Here is a 17,585-nt window from a genome sequence, read left to right as displayed (position 1 = left end):
GGTAAACACGTATAACTGAAAACAATTGTGTGTGTATGACTTTGCATGTGCAGTGAAATATATTGCTTGGGGTGGATGTTGCTACTGTTCCAGCCAGTTGACGGTCCAAAGGAACTCTGGCATCTTACATCAACCTCACAAATGAAAACAGAGGTCAGCATTGTTATACTGCTCTGTTTTAACCTGCATTACATGCAACAGCAGACAGCAAGTCAATTTTCAGTATTTAATCATTGCGTTAATTTGGCATTGATTCTGTTGAAGACTTGGACAATACTTCTTTACAGATTATAATAAGAGCTAACAGTTAAAATAAGTGGATCTGCATGGAGACTGGGATAGGCTAGTAGAGAAGCAGTCAGTCAAAGAAACAGAAGGAAAAGAAAAAGTACCTTTGTAAGATTATAAGGCTTACAATAAATGGAAGAAGTAGGTGCTAGAGAATATGTACTGAACTAAACATAGTGATTCATTTTCTGTTATTGCTGATATATTTGATGTAGCAAAACAGATATAACACTGAATAGTAAAATTCTAGGGCTGATTCTAGGGCAGCTTTCACTTCTGTGCAACCATCTGGTTTAAACCTAACTTACTGAGGGGAGAGCTGAGTTGTTTCCTATGCCTTGTTGCTATGACTGCTTCATTATTGTTTCTGATACCTTAGTGTACCTTTTTATTATGAGTCTGGTTTAAGAATCAGATTCTGTACTGACATATGGTAATCAGTAAACATCCTTGGTAAGTCCTGTCAAAGAAAACAGGCCATTAAGAGAAGACAGTGATGATGCAATATTGTAGAAGCAGGCTCTGGTTCTTGTCTTTTTAAGGAAATTACTACAAATTCCCTTGCCTTGGGATACTTGTAGGTGCAATAAAGAAGTAATCATTATTAAAGGCTAATGAAATGTTGTTATGCTAGTTAAATTGTTTATTGTTACTGTGAATAGGGTCCCGTGTCTTCTTTCTAGAAAAGTTTGTGTCTTTTCAGGCAACACTGACATTGAAGTAAGAAATTTGTTGGGGTTCAGATAATGCTGTGGGACCATTCATTTACAGGAGTTGCACTTAAGTGTTTTAAAAATCACCAAATTAGTCTGTTGATTCCAAGTGAGAGATCAATTGGAGACATTTAGCTTGTGGGTTTTCTAGGCAAAATGGCTGTGGATAAGCATGGCATGATTCACATTCTTTAGAAATGGAATTCAGACTGTCAGTCTGAAACCCTCACACTTAGAGCCTGCGTGCCACTGAGTCCCTGTCACTATTTGGGATGCTATATGCGTTCCACTTCTTGGTTTTGGGTACGCTTTGTAGTATTTCTAAATATTATAATATACATAAGATTTTATGTTATACATCCCAAATCAATGCGTTTTTTAAATTAACAAAACTTTGAGGTCCCTAATCTGGGAGGGTCAAGACACAAGGATGAGAAATTCCAACCTGTTGGTGAAGGAAGGCAGCAATTTAAAAAAACAAAACAAAACAAAACAAAAAAACCTTAAAACATTGGCTCTGAGGGAGTTACACAAAGGTTTATGTTTGTCTGTATTTTTTCCCATTGATTTTTGCTATCATTTAATGTAACCGTCTTGATGTATTGAAAACAGGAAGAGGAAAGGCATAACACAGCCAGTCTAGTCTTGCAAGTGACGTATTCCTAGCTGATATATTTTAAGAATGTGCTCAACATATATGTTTAAAGATAACACTGTAAATTGATACCCTTTCAGTGTGACAGACTGAAGACTGAAACTATTAGAATAATTGCAGTCTTAAATGTACAGATTTTTATCCTTTTCCATCAATTACTTATATCCTGGATATCGTTTTGGCTAGAAAGAAACCAAAATAGAAGATACATACCTTATAAGAACACTGTGCTTGGTTGAGCAACTATGTGAAGGGATTAATAATTTCAGATAGCAGTCATTTCAGGTTTTTTTTGACTCTCTCTAAATCACAGGACACAATGTACAAGCAGACATATAACCCTGTACTTTATGTACTTTACTGTGAATTGCTCAGTTAATGCCACAAAATCTTGCTGTAAGTTTTCAACAAACCACATTTAAAGAAGTTGTCATCACACACTCATGATTATTGTTATTTGTTGTTTTAAGTGTACTTGAGTTGAATCTGAACTTTCAAACTCATTTTGTGTGTGTAAAGTAGACTTTGCAAAAAAACGTGTACTAAAGTGAGGATTTCTACCTCTGCTTTATGTCAGACAGAGATGGTTTTGTATTTTTCAGGCTTTTTTTAAATGGTGTTTTCAATTCGTGTTACTAGTTGATATGTCAGAAAAAAATTCTTTCAGCGTTTATTTAAATGAAAATCCAGGTTCCGTGCTCAGGAACAAACACAATATTTCTCTGTATGCAGTTTAGGGAAAAAAAAGAAAAGGTAGAATACTTGTCCTTTGTGTGTCTTCACCCTGTAAAAAGTGTTATTTTCTTTTCTTAGGAATGTTGGATAATACTTCTTACACTGTAAAATGATGAGGTGGATCATGTAAATTACTTAGGGAAAGTATTCTGACATCTTAGATGCACATAATCACAGGAATGCTATTGAATTCTCTGGAAAAACTAGTGTGATCCTCATGAATCATATTAATTGTGCATTCTTTGTTTTTTTTTGTTTTTTTTTTGTTTGTTTGTTTTTTTTGGTAGTGTGAAAAGTATTTTTTTCATGTTTATTTAGCTGAGACATTATTTTATTCTTTGTCCTTCTGTAAACTTGACAATTCAGCTGTACATTTCCCTCCCTCATCTTGCTACTATTTTAGGTGTTATAGTTCTATGATCAGTTATTCACACAAATAAAACCGTGGCATGGGTTCCAAGTCCACGTATATTCTAAAACATAATTGTGCAGATAACATGTTACTTTGTCTTGTCTCAAATTTAATAGCATTATACCTACCATTGTTTACATATAGACATTTCATGTGTCATCTGACCTAGAAGTTATATATTTTTTTTGGTAATAAAAGGAAATTTTATTTTTCTCATAGGCTTCAACTAAAACGTCTTCACTCACCACTACTGAAATGTGACTATTAACCTGTTGATTTAGTGAGAGTGGAAGTGGACTTACTATACCAAGTACAGCATACTGCAAAGGAGTAGTACAGCTATGATTTTATAGGCAGAATTTTGGGAACACTAAAACACTCAACTTTAAAAATATGTACAATTAAAACCCATCATTAGGAAAGTAAATGCTAGCCCACCTGTTGTATTCTAAGTTTTCCACCAATGATGAAATTGGCAAAGTATCTACCATACTGAGTTCAATCCAAGGAACATGTGAAAAGAACAGTTCTCAAGAAAGCTAAAAGTGGTCAGTTAAAAGACTAATTATTTGAAGGAGGCATAGAGATCACTTGAAGAACACAGTTTTTGTGTGATGAAAAACTGGATACAACAAAAAAGCAAAAAGAGAGCTGGTATGGGTATCCAGCAAAACCACGTATTGAGATGGAGTTCCAATGTAAGAAATAGGAAGGATTTTGCACTTTGGCAGAATAAATATAAAACTATAATAACCTAATTATAAGAAGTTTAAGAGATAGCAAAAGGCATTAAAAAATAATGAAAACTTCTTAATATCTAGAGCAAAAAGCTTGGCAGTGAGTGTGTAGGGGCTAATAGTTAATAGGACAGTTACAGATCATTGCCATTTAAGACCAGATCACAGTATGGAGGCTAAATGGACTTGGATGTGAAAAGCTTTTGTCACACATCTATGGAATTTAAAAAATTTAGAAGTCTTCCCTCTTCTGTGAGATTCTGGTGCCCTGCCATGGGGTTCTCCTCTCTGCCTCTTTGGTACTCTTGTTACTCATAGTAGTAAGTATCCTTTGTTGTAGGATTGGTCAGGGAATACCTTATTGATGGTTTGTCCTTTCAAATTGTGATTTGTTGTTGCTCACAATCTGCTTGTTCCAGATGCTTCTGGATGTGTTTGCACTTTCTGATAATCAACAGGTTGATTATCTGTTTTCTTTAGCACATAAAACCTATTTTGTTTTTTGGAACAGGTGGTTGACTATATTTCATCTGCTTCTGCCACAGCAAAGAGTTGGTTAACACTTACAGGCTTATGCTAAGAGCTATCCATCTAGGAGTAAGTCATGTTAACTGCTACAGATAGTCAAGAAAAACTAAGGTTTTTGAGGAACTCTTCCATGTTGAAACCATTCTTTGTGGGGATGTCTGGGATTTCAAAATATTGTAAAGAGGCTTTGAAGCCAAAAACCAAAATAAATAGGGATAAATTGCCAGGATAAGGTGATGTTCACTTAAGAGTTCTAAGGTAACTCAAGAATCAAATCCCTGAATCTATAAGGGTGGTGCTGTGTAACCTCCCGTATGAGTGCTAGAGGATTTGAAAGTGCCCAGTTACACTGGAGAGATTTCAAAGGGCTGTCAGGGATGTTCATGAACTAGAGACCACAAGTCAGTGTTAGGCAATCTGTTGAAACTATGTAAAATATAATAATTAGTGGATAAATAAAAATGAAGTTCTGTGAAGCCTAGCTCTCATGAAAGGGAAAATGTTCATCATAATTTTGCTGGAGTTCCTCAAAATTGCCTGTGTGTTTCTGGTTAGTATTTACTGGCTTTTCCTAAAGATTTTAATAATGTCACTTTCCTAGAGCTCTTAAAGAATCTAAGTCATAATCAGATAAGGGGGAAGCTCTTATGTGAAAAGCTGCTTAAAATATAAGAAAGACAATATTTGGAAGTGGTGAGTTTTCACTGTAGAGGTAGCTCACCAAAGTGACATCCAGTAGTGGGTGTGTGTTCTTCAACACATCCATAAATGGCTTGGAAAAGGAGGTGAATAGTGAAAGGACATAGTTTTATGAAAATACTAAACTATTCAAGATTAAAAAAATAATTTAAAAAAATGGGAAAAACTGTAGAAGGATCTTGCAAAGCTGAGCTCTTGCATGCTGAAAATTTATGTGGATTAATGTAAAATGAAGCACTTATGGGGAGGAAGCAGGGTAAAACATCCCAGTTTCATGTGTTAAAATGATCTCAGAATCCGTTATTTTGTTACACAGAAGCAAGGAGGTGGGGAACAGATTGGAAAGTCTGTGAGAGAATGGATGAAGCTGGGATCAAACCCAGCATAAGGAGGAATAGTGTGAGAAAACAAGAGTGGTGTGTAATTACAAGCTTGAAAGGAAAGGTTCAGGAAGGTATGTCAAACAGACAATGCACAACGTTCACAGATCTTCAGAAAAGTCTAAGTGTGTGGTGTGTGTAGTATCTCCCCTGGGTAATGTGCTAGGTCTCATAGGTCCTGCAGTAACCTCTTTTAGAAAGCTCTTTGCCTCTAATTTACATGGTCAAAAGCTCTGGTAACCTGAGGGAGGAATCTGATGCAAGTTTTGCTGTCCATCTAAAAAGAGAGCAAACAACCAGCCACAGCTCCCCTCAGGAGTACTGCTCAGGACTGCCAGACCAACAGACAGCTCTACCAGTATCTTGACAGCAAGATACTGTGTGTGGGGAGAGAAAAGCAAAGCAGTCACCCGCACTGCAGACACGCCTCGGCTCTTCAGGAAAATACTAAGGAATTGTTTGATTGTCATGCTCAGCTTAGGCAGGGGGAGGTAGATCCAGCCATTTAAAAGAGAAGGCTTCCCTACCCCAGTAAGTTGCTAGTTCAGCACATATTATGTGAGTGAGGATACTTTGTGCTCTTTCAGCAGCTCTCTGTTTAGGGGATGCAGCTGTGAAAGGAGTCCCAGAGGGACTGTGGCACCAGTTCCCTAGTGCAGTCCTGGCTGCTAGATGTCATTTGTGTCTCGGAAGGATCATCCAGAGATGCACCGCACGATGCTGTATGGGGCCTGGAAGTATGCATTCTGCTCTCTGGCTCTTATAAAAGACTGAGACGTGATGAGGTAAAGAGGATATGTGCAATTTAGTATGATATATATAAGTAAGCTCCTTAACTGGAGGAATTAGTGCAGAAGTAGATTAGTCCTGAGATTACACCAGTAACAGAACTGTCTATCCTACTTCAGGTTCAAAGCCATGGGAAACATTAAGAGTAGTCAGCATGAATCAGCTTGCAATTTAAATTTAAGTAGGTGTAGTAAACAGTCTATTTTGGCACAAAACCTTAGTGAATGACTTGCCTTAGACTTAAAGAGCTGTGCTCTTGCCTTGCTATTTCCGTTCTTTGTAATAAACGTGCCCTCAGGTGTTGCTTCCACTGACCCCATCTCTTGAACTAGGAAATATGCTTTTCTCTCATTACTGCTGGTGATGCTGGGGGGAATTACTTACTAATGGTGTGCGGAGGATTGATCCCAGCTGGCAGCTAAGCCCTCACTCAGTCAATTGCTCACCACCACCACCAGTGGGATGGGGGAGAGAATCAGATGGTTGAAAGTGAGAAGAAAAACCAGTGGATCAAGACAGTTTAATAAACGAAAGAAAGAAAAACAAGTGATGCAGAAGCAATCACTCACCACCAGCCAGTCCCCAAGCAACAGCTGCTTTGGAGAAACTCCCTCCAGTTTTATTGCTGTGGATGCTATTATACAGTAAGGTATATACCTTTGATCAGTTCATGTCAGCTGTCCCAGGTGCATCCTCCACCAGCCCTCTTGCCCACCCTTAGCCTCCCTGCTGTGGGGGGTAGTGTGACAAACAGAGAGGTCTTGATGCTGTGCAAGCACAGTTCAGCAGGAGCTAAAACAGTGTTTTGGTCACAAACCTAAAACATAACATCACCATATGAGCTGCTCTGAAGAAAATAAACTCTATCCCAACCAGACCAAGTACCAGGTGTCACTTAGAATCATAGAATCGTTAAAGCTGGAAAACACCTCCAAGATCATCTGGTCCAACCATCACCCTACTACCAATGTCACCCACTAAACCATGTCCCTAAGCACCATGTCCAACCTTTCCTTAAACACCCCCAGGGATGGTGACTCCACCACCTACCTGGGCAAACCATTCCAATGCCTACCACTCTATCTGAGGAGAAATTTCTAATTTACAACTTGAAATTTCCAATAAATTTCCAATTTATTTCCAACTTACTGATTGGGGTGACCTGTGAATATAAATGTTGACTGAAGAAATACAAAGTAAAAATCTCATACTTTGTTAGTATTATCTTCTCTTATGATGTCTAGGTCATACAAAATTTTAAGAATTTGCTATAGGAGTGTTTCTAACTTTTGTTTGTAGTTGTATTTTGTTTTGAATGCTTGACTATATTGGCATTGTCACTAAAATAAGAACTGTTGTTCCCTCGGTAACACCAGCAAACAATATCCTCTTACGGGGTTCCACAAATAGAACAATTTTGTTTGATTTATGAATAGACTTTTCAGCAAAACTGAAATCAATTATTGTATATCCTCATGCTGAGGCCTGTAGAATGTTGGCAGCAGTATGAATTTTTATGTCTGTTTTTCTTTGTGATCATGTTGCTGACTCCAGCTGTGAAATATTTTCGTAAGAATTTTAGGAGGTCTTTCACGTCTCAAATGGTGTATGCTAACTGGAAAGGGAAAATTCTTACAGATTAAGTAGGAGGTTTCAATACCAGTGATGTGGGAACATACTTCAAGCCAGCTTGTGTTTTATCTCTCCTAATTAATCACTTAGTTGCAATGATATATTGCTAGAGAAGGGGGTTGGGAACAGTCAACTGACAGAGTACTTTGTCTTCATGGGTTGAGTCTGGTCTTTAAATCTTCACACAACCAGCACTGGTGCTTACTCAAGTTTAAACAAAAAAAAAAAAAAAAAAAGTGATGTACAGTTGGACATCTTTCTCTTTTTTTTTTTTTTTTTTTTTTTCCCAAAGTGCTCTGGGCTAAATGTTAAGGCTTTTCTCTCATGCACTTCTTTCAAGTTATTCTGCTATAATCACTGGGCATTTTTTAGGAGTTTTTGTTTGATTTTAAGGAGGAAGGCTGAATAGTAATTCAGAGTACTTGAAATTCAAATTATTGTAAGCAAAAAATCTTAGAAAGAGAAAGGAGTCTCTGCTTTTTGGAAAGCCCCTGTGATGGGCTAGCTAGAATAGGAAGAGTGCTGACTTGATCCCTCATATCCCTGGCCCCTCGTTGAGCTTAAGCCTTTACAAAGGTCTTTAAGATATTATGTCTCCTTAACTAATCTGTTTTCCCATCTAGTAATTTCAACACAGCAGATACATGCTTTAGGATGTTGTGATAACTACTTAAGCAATCAGAAGAAATTTTCTTCTTTGAGGTATTTGACAGGGTCTGGAAGATTTTCTTATCTTCCCCTTGATTCATGGACTCAAGAGATTATCAACCTATTTTTAAGAACACTTAACCAGGCACAAATTGTATCAAACTCTCAGCAAAGATAGGACAAAATAAGCCCTCGGTAAAAGAAATCTACAGTTTCACTGACTCTGTGTGCAGAAGAAGGGAAGGCATGTCTTTACATGCTTCCTGTTTCCCTACCACACAGATAAAGGATTCAGTTTCATTACACACATGATGCAACAATAAGTATTTGAACCACAATACTGAAAAGTTTATTGCAGTGTTAGTAGATAACGTATTCTACTGCCTAGAGCCAGTGCTGTCTCAGTCTACCATCACCTCTGTAGTTTGATATTACCAAAGGAGTGCAAGAGGGTGATCTTTCTGCTGATGTTGATTCCTTGCATGTCTAAATTCTCAAGCAATGCCACTTTCTATCTCCTCCAGTTGAGATTTTATTCTGAAAACTTACTGAAAGCATCCTGGTTAGTCTAATAGTCATGTGTATGTAATAACTAGACTAAACGAAGTCTCAAATGCTTGAATTGGCTTAACAAGTTATAATATTGGAAATGATTATTTTGTGTATTTTTTTCTATATCTGCACCAAACAAGACTTTTGATGTATGAATTTTGATTAATTACATATAGGTAATAATCTGCAAGAACTGTCAGGGCTATTTTATTCTGTGTTGTTCTGGCTCCTAATTTATACCCACTGAATTCTTTCCTTGTCAGGATGCCTCAGTGAATGCCATGAAAGTGGGTTGTTTTCATGTTCATCGATACAGTTCCAAACTTGTTGCTTCTTTTGTTTACTATAGTTGTTGAAAGCTAGTGTGTTAGAGCTTTTCACAATGTTAAGTTTACACACAACATCTGTTGTTCATTCACGCAGAGAGAAATAGAGGTTTCCTATTGCAATCATGCAATTATTGTGTTGAAGAACATTGAAGTATTTAATATATTTGTTTTTAATTAAAATCAGCTAGCAACAGGATTGGCATTAGTCTTTGCTTCTGAAATCTTGATGTGAGTCACTGAAATTATAAACACTAAATTGAAGTGAAGCCATAAACATACACTTTTTATGTAAAATAAAAGTATTCAAATGTTTTCATTTTATGGTAAATCCCCATAATTTTGAAACAATAGGAAAAAAAGGCAAACTTTTATAGGAATAATAGAAATGCATATTATTAAATGGTAGTCACACTGCAATCTCTGTATACAGTATATTCCTGGTAGAGGAAAGGAAGCAAAAATTATTTCTAGATGCATAACTAGATATTGGATTCTTGTAAGTGATTGGTTCTTATCCAAGGCTACTTCAGTGTCATTTATGGTTCTCCAGATCACCTCTTTGAGCCAGATTTGATTGCTGTGCAGTAAGACAGCATGACTTACACTTTTATAATGAATACTCATACTGATTAATGATTCACCATACAGGGAAAACTCACTGGGGAGTACGTATTCCTTACTGCAATACCTTTTAATTAAGGAAATGTATTTTAGATTTTCTTATTCCACTGATTTGATGCAGTTGCCAGTGTAGTGGGTAATTTGGCTTTTACCATGGATTTCCCAACACTGGAGCTTTTTTTTAAATGTATCTGTACTTTCTACCAACAGAAGGGTGATGTAACAGTAGACTATGGAAACAACATTAAGAAAGTGACTTTTAAAGGAATGTCAGTCTAATATTTTAAAATATATCTTCTTTAAACAAGAATCGCTTCTTTAAACATAGTTCACAAAACAACATGAACCTATTAAAACAATTCAGTTTAAGTTGGAAAAGGGATTAAGAGATCAGTTCACAAATGATTATATTGCCTTTTCAGTTCTAGGGTGTTTCTTTCAGTATTCTACATGGATGTGCTGATTGAAGCATAGTATTTCTGTTGTGAAGGAGGAGAATAAGATCACTGAAAGGTAGATGTAGCTATACCACCTGACAAAGAGTGACAGCATGTCAGCTGTGAACTATGTCACCTAAGTGCTTTTACGAGCAATGTCTTCATGGTTGCTTCCAATGAGTTCCCTATTTAGCAAATCCATGCCCAGTACGATTAAAAATTGCATAAAAGTGCATGTACAAGATTAAGCTTTCAAATGAAACCATAGATCTGACAGTGACATTTCCATGAGCGTTAATAAATAGAATAAATATTTTTTTTTGTTTTACCTAAGGTTTTATTTATACTATCAAATATACCTCTATGTACCTGCGTGTACTCTGTGCCTGAGTTCAGCCTGAACAGGCTTTTGCAATTTGACCTTAGAGCGTGCAAAGTTGGGTGTATAACCTCTGAGGTGTGAAACCTTTCTATGAGGAAGGGTGTCCACCATCTACCATCCATTGTCATCCCAAGGGTCACAGAAGGAATCTGGTCTTGCAATCTTTCATCTTCCAGTTCAAAACGTTATGTTACTATTGCTACTGAGCATTTGTGGAGCCCAGTCATTAAAAAAAAAAAAAAAAAAAAAAGTTTCAATTTTTTTCCACATTGCTAAAAATTTCCATGACGCAAACATAAGAAAGGACTTAGATGCATGAAACATCTCCTCATTTATTTTTTAATAGAATTTCATGTGACTGAGAAAGGGCTACTACCAGCCCAAGAACTGTGTCCCAGAAGAATCTTAAAAACTCACTGGAAAAAGCTGTTACAGATATTTAAAAGAAATACAAGAGAAATAATTAAAAAATAATTTTGAAATTTATATTCAGTGCTTAGTTTGAGTAGGTATTTAAAAGTTACTGAAACCTCTCTTTTCAAGTGTATGTAGAAGGTAGATTTTAGAAAGACTTTTAACTCTGCTGACTGATTTTATTCAATTTTGAAAAAATAATTTAGAAAAAAAAAGTTGAAATCAGTTGCTATCCTGAAGGAGATGGATTGCTTGGCAGTTAGTTACAGGTTATGGAAATGTAGTGGGTAGATACTGAAGAGTGAAGTGTTGCTGAAGTTACTGTGATGGGGGAGTTAAAGCAACCAATATATCTATGTAAGATAGGTAGTTTGTCTGATTCAGTTACACACTGAGCAGTATTTTTCTATCTGTATTCCAGACAATATAGTGGAATTCAATGACATACCTTGGTGCTATTTTTTGATGATTATCTGTTTTACCATAGTTGTTGTTTACTTCTATTTCTTATTTTGCTCGGTCAGTTTTTAATTTTTTATGCTCTCCATCACTGTACTTAATAGTGATTTAATGGGGATATTAACCTGCTGACATTTTATACAGCTGTCGTTAGGTCATGAGATGGTCACAATTGTAGCTGTTGATTGCAGGCTATGTTCTTGTAGATTGTTTCCATGAGTCCAGGAAACCATGCTGTCACAAGATCAATAAATAATAAGAAATAATCACAGAATCTCAGGATGTTTAAGGCTGGAAGAGACCTCTGAGGGTCATCTGGCCCAACCCCACTGCTCAGGCAGGGACACCCAGAGCAGGTTGCCCAACACCATGTCCATCTGGCTTTTGAAGATCTCTGAGACTCCATAGACTCTCTGGACAACCTTTTCCAGTGCTCCATCACCCACACAGTAATGATGTGCTTCTTGGTGTTCAGATGGCACCTCTTGTGTTCCAGTTTGTGCCCATGGCCTCTTATCCTATTACTGGGCACCACTGAAGAGTCTGGCCCCATCCTTTTCTGCACCCTCCCTTCAGGTGTTTATGTTAAGCTCTCCTCTTCTCCAGGCTAAATAGTCCCAGTTCTCCCAGTCTCTCCTCAAAGAAGAGGTGTTCCAGTCTCTTGACTATCTTGGTAGCATTCATTGGACTCTTTCCAGTATGTCTAGGTCTCGTACTAGAAGCCCAGAACTGGACACTCTCTAGGTGCAGCCTCACCATTGCTGAGAGGAAGGATCATGCCTCTTGACCTGCTGGGGATACTTTGACTGGAATACTGTTAGCTAGTGTAGCAGCAAGGACACATTGCAGACTCATGTTCAACTTGGTGTCCACCATGACTCCTAGGTCTTCTTCTGCACAACTTCTTTCTATCTAGGTGACCCTCACCAAGTACCTGGCATTGTTCCTCCCTTGGTGCAGGACTCAGTGTTTCTTGTGGAATTTGATCAGTTTTACTGTCTAATTTTCTTGCTCAAGTCAAAAAGAGTACGTGGGGTGTGGTAGGTTGATTTTGGGTGGCAGCTAGGCCACCACCCAGTCACTGTCTCAATCCCCTTCCTCAACAGGAAATTAGATGGAAAAGCCAGTGATGTCACCTCCATGGTGGAGAGCTCTTACCAATTACCGTCATAAGGAAAACAGATTTGGCTTGGGGAAAATGAATTTAATGTATTGTCAAATAAGAAGAGTAGGATGGTGAGAAAGACAAAAATCAGAATACGCTTCCCCTGGCCTTGATCAGGTGGGGCCGTTGGAGCTAGCTGGAACAGGCTGGGTCCAGCATGGGGCAGCCCAGACCTCCCCTCATGCAGCGGCCCTGCAGCCCCCTGCTGCTGCCTGGGTACCTGAAGCCCAATAGTGGGGATAAAATGTTTTTGTTTGGATGTATAGCTTAGTTTTTATGGAGGAAAAGAAAAAAAAAAAAAAAAAGGTGAAGTTTTCAGATAATCTTAGAAAGACAGTTCTCTGTGTGTTTGTGTGCGTGTGTGTGTTCAAACTCCAAGAAGAATTTCAGCAGTGATATTAGGTACAGGAATACATGAATTATTTATGTCTGACTTCCAGTATGTTCCCAACAGGCTAGTAGTATTTTTCCTGTTCATCTATCTATGATCATCCAAGATTTAAATTTGATTCTCTCAGGAGCATGTATATGCTCTGACTTACAGAATCTCATTTGTTTTTCTGTGACACTGGTATGAAATAGTGCTGCTGTTGTGGAAATTAAATACAACAGATTTATTTTACATTGCGGTTATTCAGCTATGGTGTATTTTGTTAGGCTTCTTAATTTTTATTTTTCTTCTACTTGCTCTATTTTTCCATTTGTTTTTAATGCTAAGTGTCCTTGTATGTTGGTTAAAGGCTTATCATCAAACTTAATTTATGAGGAAAGATGAAAATTGGGGTGGGTTGTCTAAGAAAAGGGCCCAGAGCAGAAGGAAAGGTATGGTAGTCATCCTATATGCTAGTGATTTTTGAAGAGGACTGATGAAACAATTCAATTTGTGTCCATTATACATATGACAGGAAATATAGAACTTAAGTTGTACTAGGAAAAGCTCATATTAAACAGTAAAGCAAGCTTTCTGCCTGAAAGGTGGGTGGAAACCTGAGACAGGCTGAGGAGGCCATGACAGATTTCGGCAAGGGATGTTGTGAAGGACTGGTTATGTGTTTTAAATATTCCAGATTACTTGGGCAGAAAAAAAAAATCTACAGTGTTGAGGAGGTTTGGCTGGGGAATTTGGAGGTCCTTTTCAGCTGTGTCTGCTGTAATTCTTCAGTACTATCAATTTTAAGTCCCACTGAGACCCAAGAATATCCAATTTCTTATACTGAAGACCAAGCTGAATTAAAATGTGTACCTAAACTGATCAGGTGGACTAGTGCAAATGCATGCCTTTGATCCATTAAGTGTTGAGCAATGCTATTGCTGCTGATCCATGTATGATTTTTTTGAACAAAGCTACCTTTAGTAAGTAGCTTCTCAGTTATTTTTGAAAACACATTCTCTGTTTTCTTTCTACACAGTGTTTCTCATATAAATTTGTGTAATACAAAAATGCTGAAGTACATAATATTTAAAACCTCAGCTGCATAAAGTCATGCTGAAGGTTCAATGTCATTATCTAATTAAATGCAATTTGTTGCAATCTTTCCATCTCAAATACCTGTAGCAATAAACTGAACTAATGACATAGAAATTAAAAATTATTTTTTGTCCAAAAGAAGTGTGCACCCATTAAAACAACACATTACTTTTAACATCAGGCACATTGCTTGTGATTTCTCTGTTTCTAGCTAAACAGGATGTGACTTTTTTAAAATCATTTTTCAAGCTCCAAATAAAAACAAACAAAATGAAACAAAAACAGAAATCCTGGAAACATGGAGTGGCTGTATATTAGCTACTGTTCAGTCCAGATGTTGAGCCTATTTGATCGTTGCAATAAGCTGTACTTACAGTTTATTGTAACAGTTGGTTGTGTGACCAGATTTTTTCCCACTTAAATTGATTTTTGCAAAATTTCAAAAACTGCTTTAGCAATACACAATGTTCTTTGGTGGAAACAAAGTATTTACAAAAAAAAAAAAAAAAAAACTGCCTGAAAATTAAAATAAGAATAAAAAGGTTGCATATAGTTCCAAAAAAAAAAAAAAAGTTCAGGATAGAAACACACAGTGTATCACACTGATGTAATCATTCTGAGCACAGAGAAAAGGCTGTTGTCTTATCAGTAGTGTTTTTTAAGGTCACAGAGAAGGTTCCCCATTGATCTTTGCTGTCTCTCACAAATAACTTTAAATATTTTGGAGTGCTTGTGCTAGGCAAGTATCTTGTGTTGCAGGTAAATGTCTTCCAGCAACTCATGCAGGCTCATTTTCCCCCACCTTCCTGAAAACCTAACAGCAGTAGAAAACCACCAGTCCTTGGTCAGCCTCATTTTGACATTGCCCTTGGAGAGCGTCACAGGCCAAAACCAGTCCTGAGTCCAGGAATTTTTCTTAATTAGGTATAATGCCAATTAACATAAACTTCAAAGTATTGATTCTGGTATTGAGAAACAGAGAAGACAAAGAAGGTTAAAGGAAAATGTGGAGAAGAAACCTCTCTTACCCCACCCTGGTGTCCCGTCCCAGTACTACCTGTTAAACTCGGTCTCTTAGGTGAGGTGATGGGTGAGCTCCTCCTACAGGGCTCATTCTCACTTGAGCATACACACGTGCATGTGCACACGTTCGTACACCCTCTCCCTCCCCAAAAACCCTGCTTATGTATCTGGAGCAATGACGTTACCAAAGCTAAAAATCAGTGTTTACCACTTCAGTTGATTTGCTTACAAAAAGAGAGTAATACAGAAACATGTAGCTGTTTTAATTAAAAATAATGTCTTCTGAGTCTTCTGATATATAATCTCATGCTTCATTATGTAAACTATAATCTAGCCTGAGATTTGCTCAAGAGAAAAAAAAACTTAAGTGCATTTATAGTTTAAAATAAGTTATAAATTAATTATGCCTGTATTATACAACAGATGGAATATGTTCTACATTTTTCTTTAAATTAGTATTATTATTCTTAGGTGCATGTGATTTCTGGTATATATATATATTGGCTTTCTTATAACAAAATCATTGTTTTGTTTTTCCATAAATTGCAGAAGCTATGCCTGTGCCAGACCAGCCCTCGTCTTCTGATAAGACAAGTTCCCTTAGTCCTGTGTTGAACACATCCAACGGCGATGGCTCGGAAACTGAGACGACCTCTGCCATTCTAGCTTCAGTTAAAGAACAGGTATGCAAGTACTGCATCTGCGTACTGTAAGAGAATAATATGATTTAATGGTTTTACCAAGGTTCCATAGGTGGTATATGAATAATTTAATTAGCAAATGCAAATTGCAAATTTGAAATATTTCTTCATGTCAGTATGCTTCCATGTGCTGTCCTATGATAGATGCAATATAATTGAACTGTTTATTTTATTCTGCACATTGACTCTTTGTGAATGGTGCTTTTGAAAAACGTCTGCTTTTCTTGTTGGCAGTCTGCACGTGGAGGCATGGCATACAAGAACTACCAACAAACAAGTAGCTTTAAATAAGTGTTATTACAGACTTTTTAGGTAAAAACTTACAGAATATGAAGATTATTAAATTTAACATATGCTTGTTAATATTTTTATTGTATGCACAACTTGACATGACATTATTGTAGGGCAAAATTGGGTATAGACAGTCTTTTGGCCTTGGAAAGTTAAAACCAAAACTAGTAGAAATCTTTGAAGGAAAGACTTCTTGTGTGATGCTCTGCATGATTCTAGAAAGATGGATTTGGACATTATGTCAATTTTAGTGGGCTGATTGCCTCAGATTTTGCTTAATGTCTCTGTATATGAGGAGATGGTTGGTATTCTAGTTCATGAAAACACGTGATCCCGACTACTACCTCGTTTGCCTCATCAGAAGCAGATAGCCTCAAGAGACACATGATGGTTGCTTTTAGTCAATTTTCTCTTTCTATAAGTGTCTAAGTTGTTCCTCGCGTTATGAAGTAGTGAACTTACCTGCCTAAGACATACACTGTTACTTGCGTGAAATTAATATGTGAATTCAGTTTATGATATCTAACACCATTCCAGTCATTGACCGTTTTTAAAAAAATAAAATAAAAAGTGATCTTGCTCTTATTTTTTTCTTTTTGATATATATCAAGTATCTCTTTCAGGTGTTAGAGGTTATTTATATTTTCCGGTTTTTGTTTTAAAGGCAAGGGCAAGGAAGAATGGTTGTAAAGTGGAGTTTTGTCTTAGGATTTATGGCATGCTGTTGTATTGGGTTTACCATGGTTTAAATGTTTTAATGCATGTTTTCTTCCAGGGCAGTAGTGTTACCTGTGCATGTGATTGTGTTTTAAAACCATTTTAAGGCCATTGTTTCAGCATATGGTACTATGTTATTACCAAGAAAAGTATCTGCCTTGGGTATTGATTTTCTGATGCTGAAAGAATGTACATGGAAGTTACATGGGTAGAAGATAGACTGTGCCTGTCTGTTGGAATGTGAAACGCGGAATGGAACAGTGAGAAGTATTTTTCTGGTGATGATGCTGCTAGATTATGCCTAGTCATGTATTTTGCTACTGAACAACCAACAAACAAACAAAACAATCAGTGGGTGCTAGAGAGAATTGTCACCGAATCTACTGTCCAAAAAGGATTTTAATTGGAAAAAAATTATCAAAGTTATTTCTGATTCCTGTGAACCACAGCAAAAAAAGGAATTCTGCACTCCCTTATTAAGAACATCCTGGACAGCTAACCTAAGGTACTACTGACTAACAAGATAATCTATTGAAACATTGTGGTACAGGGTATACCAGTTTGACAGGTGTTCTTTCAAGTGAACTTCCTTCTTGATAGGTGATCTGTAGTCAGATCCATCTTGAAGCTGGAAGATCTTATATACTAAGCTCAAAAATGAGCCTTATTTTTTTTCAGGGATGTTAATGCATTCCTCAGAGTATATGGTTACTTCAGCAGTTTGACATGATTCTATGTTCAGCCACATTACTGGGAAGCCATATTACTCCAGTACTATCTTTCTATGTTGTAGTAAAGGTTTGGAAAGAG

At 37.0% G+C, this 17,585-nt stretch overlaps 1 protein-coding gene across 9 annotated transcripts in view; it reads left to right on the top strand.

Moving 5' to 3' along the window:
* The window catches only part of CTNND2 (catenin delta 2), a 644,010-nt gene that overhangs the window by 106,045 nt on the left and 520,380 nt on the right, over positions 1–17,585 (top strand). For all 9 annotated transcript variants that reach the window (XM_072034965.1, XM_072034964.1, XM_072034970.1 and 6 more), the window contains one exon: positions 15,616–15,749. In XM_072034965.1, coding sequence (XP_071891066.1) covers positions 15,621–15,749 — 129 coding nt within the window. In that variant the 5' untranslated portion in view covers positions 15,616–15,620. Of the gene's footprint in view, positions 1–15,615; positions 15,750–17,585 lie in introns of those variants that run through there.

The sequence above is a fragment of the Anas platyrhynchos genome, chromosome 2, assembly GCF_047663525.1.
Source record: "Anas platyrhynchos isolate ZD024472 breed Pekin duck chromosome 2, IASCAAS_PekinDuck_T2T, whole genome shotgun sequence".
In the NCBI taxonomy this organism is placed as follows: Eukaryota; Metazoa; Chordata; class Aves; order Anseriformes; family Anatidae; genus Anas; species Anas platyrhynchos.
Note: the sequence above shows the minus strand (reverse complement) of the source record. Positions and strands in the feature narration are given on the sequence as shown.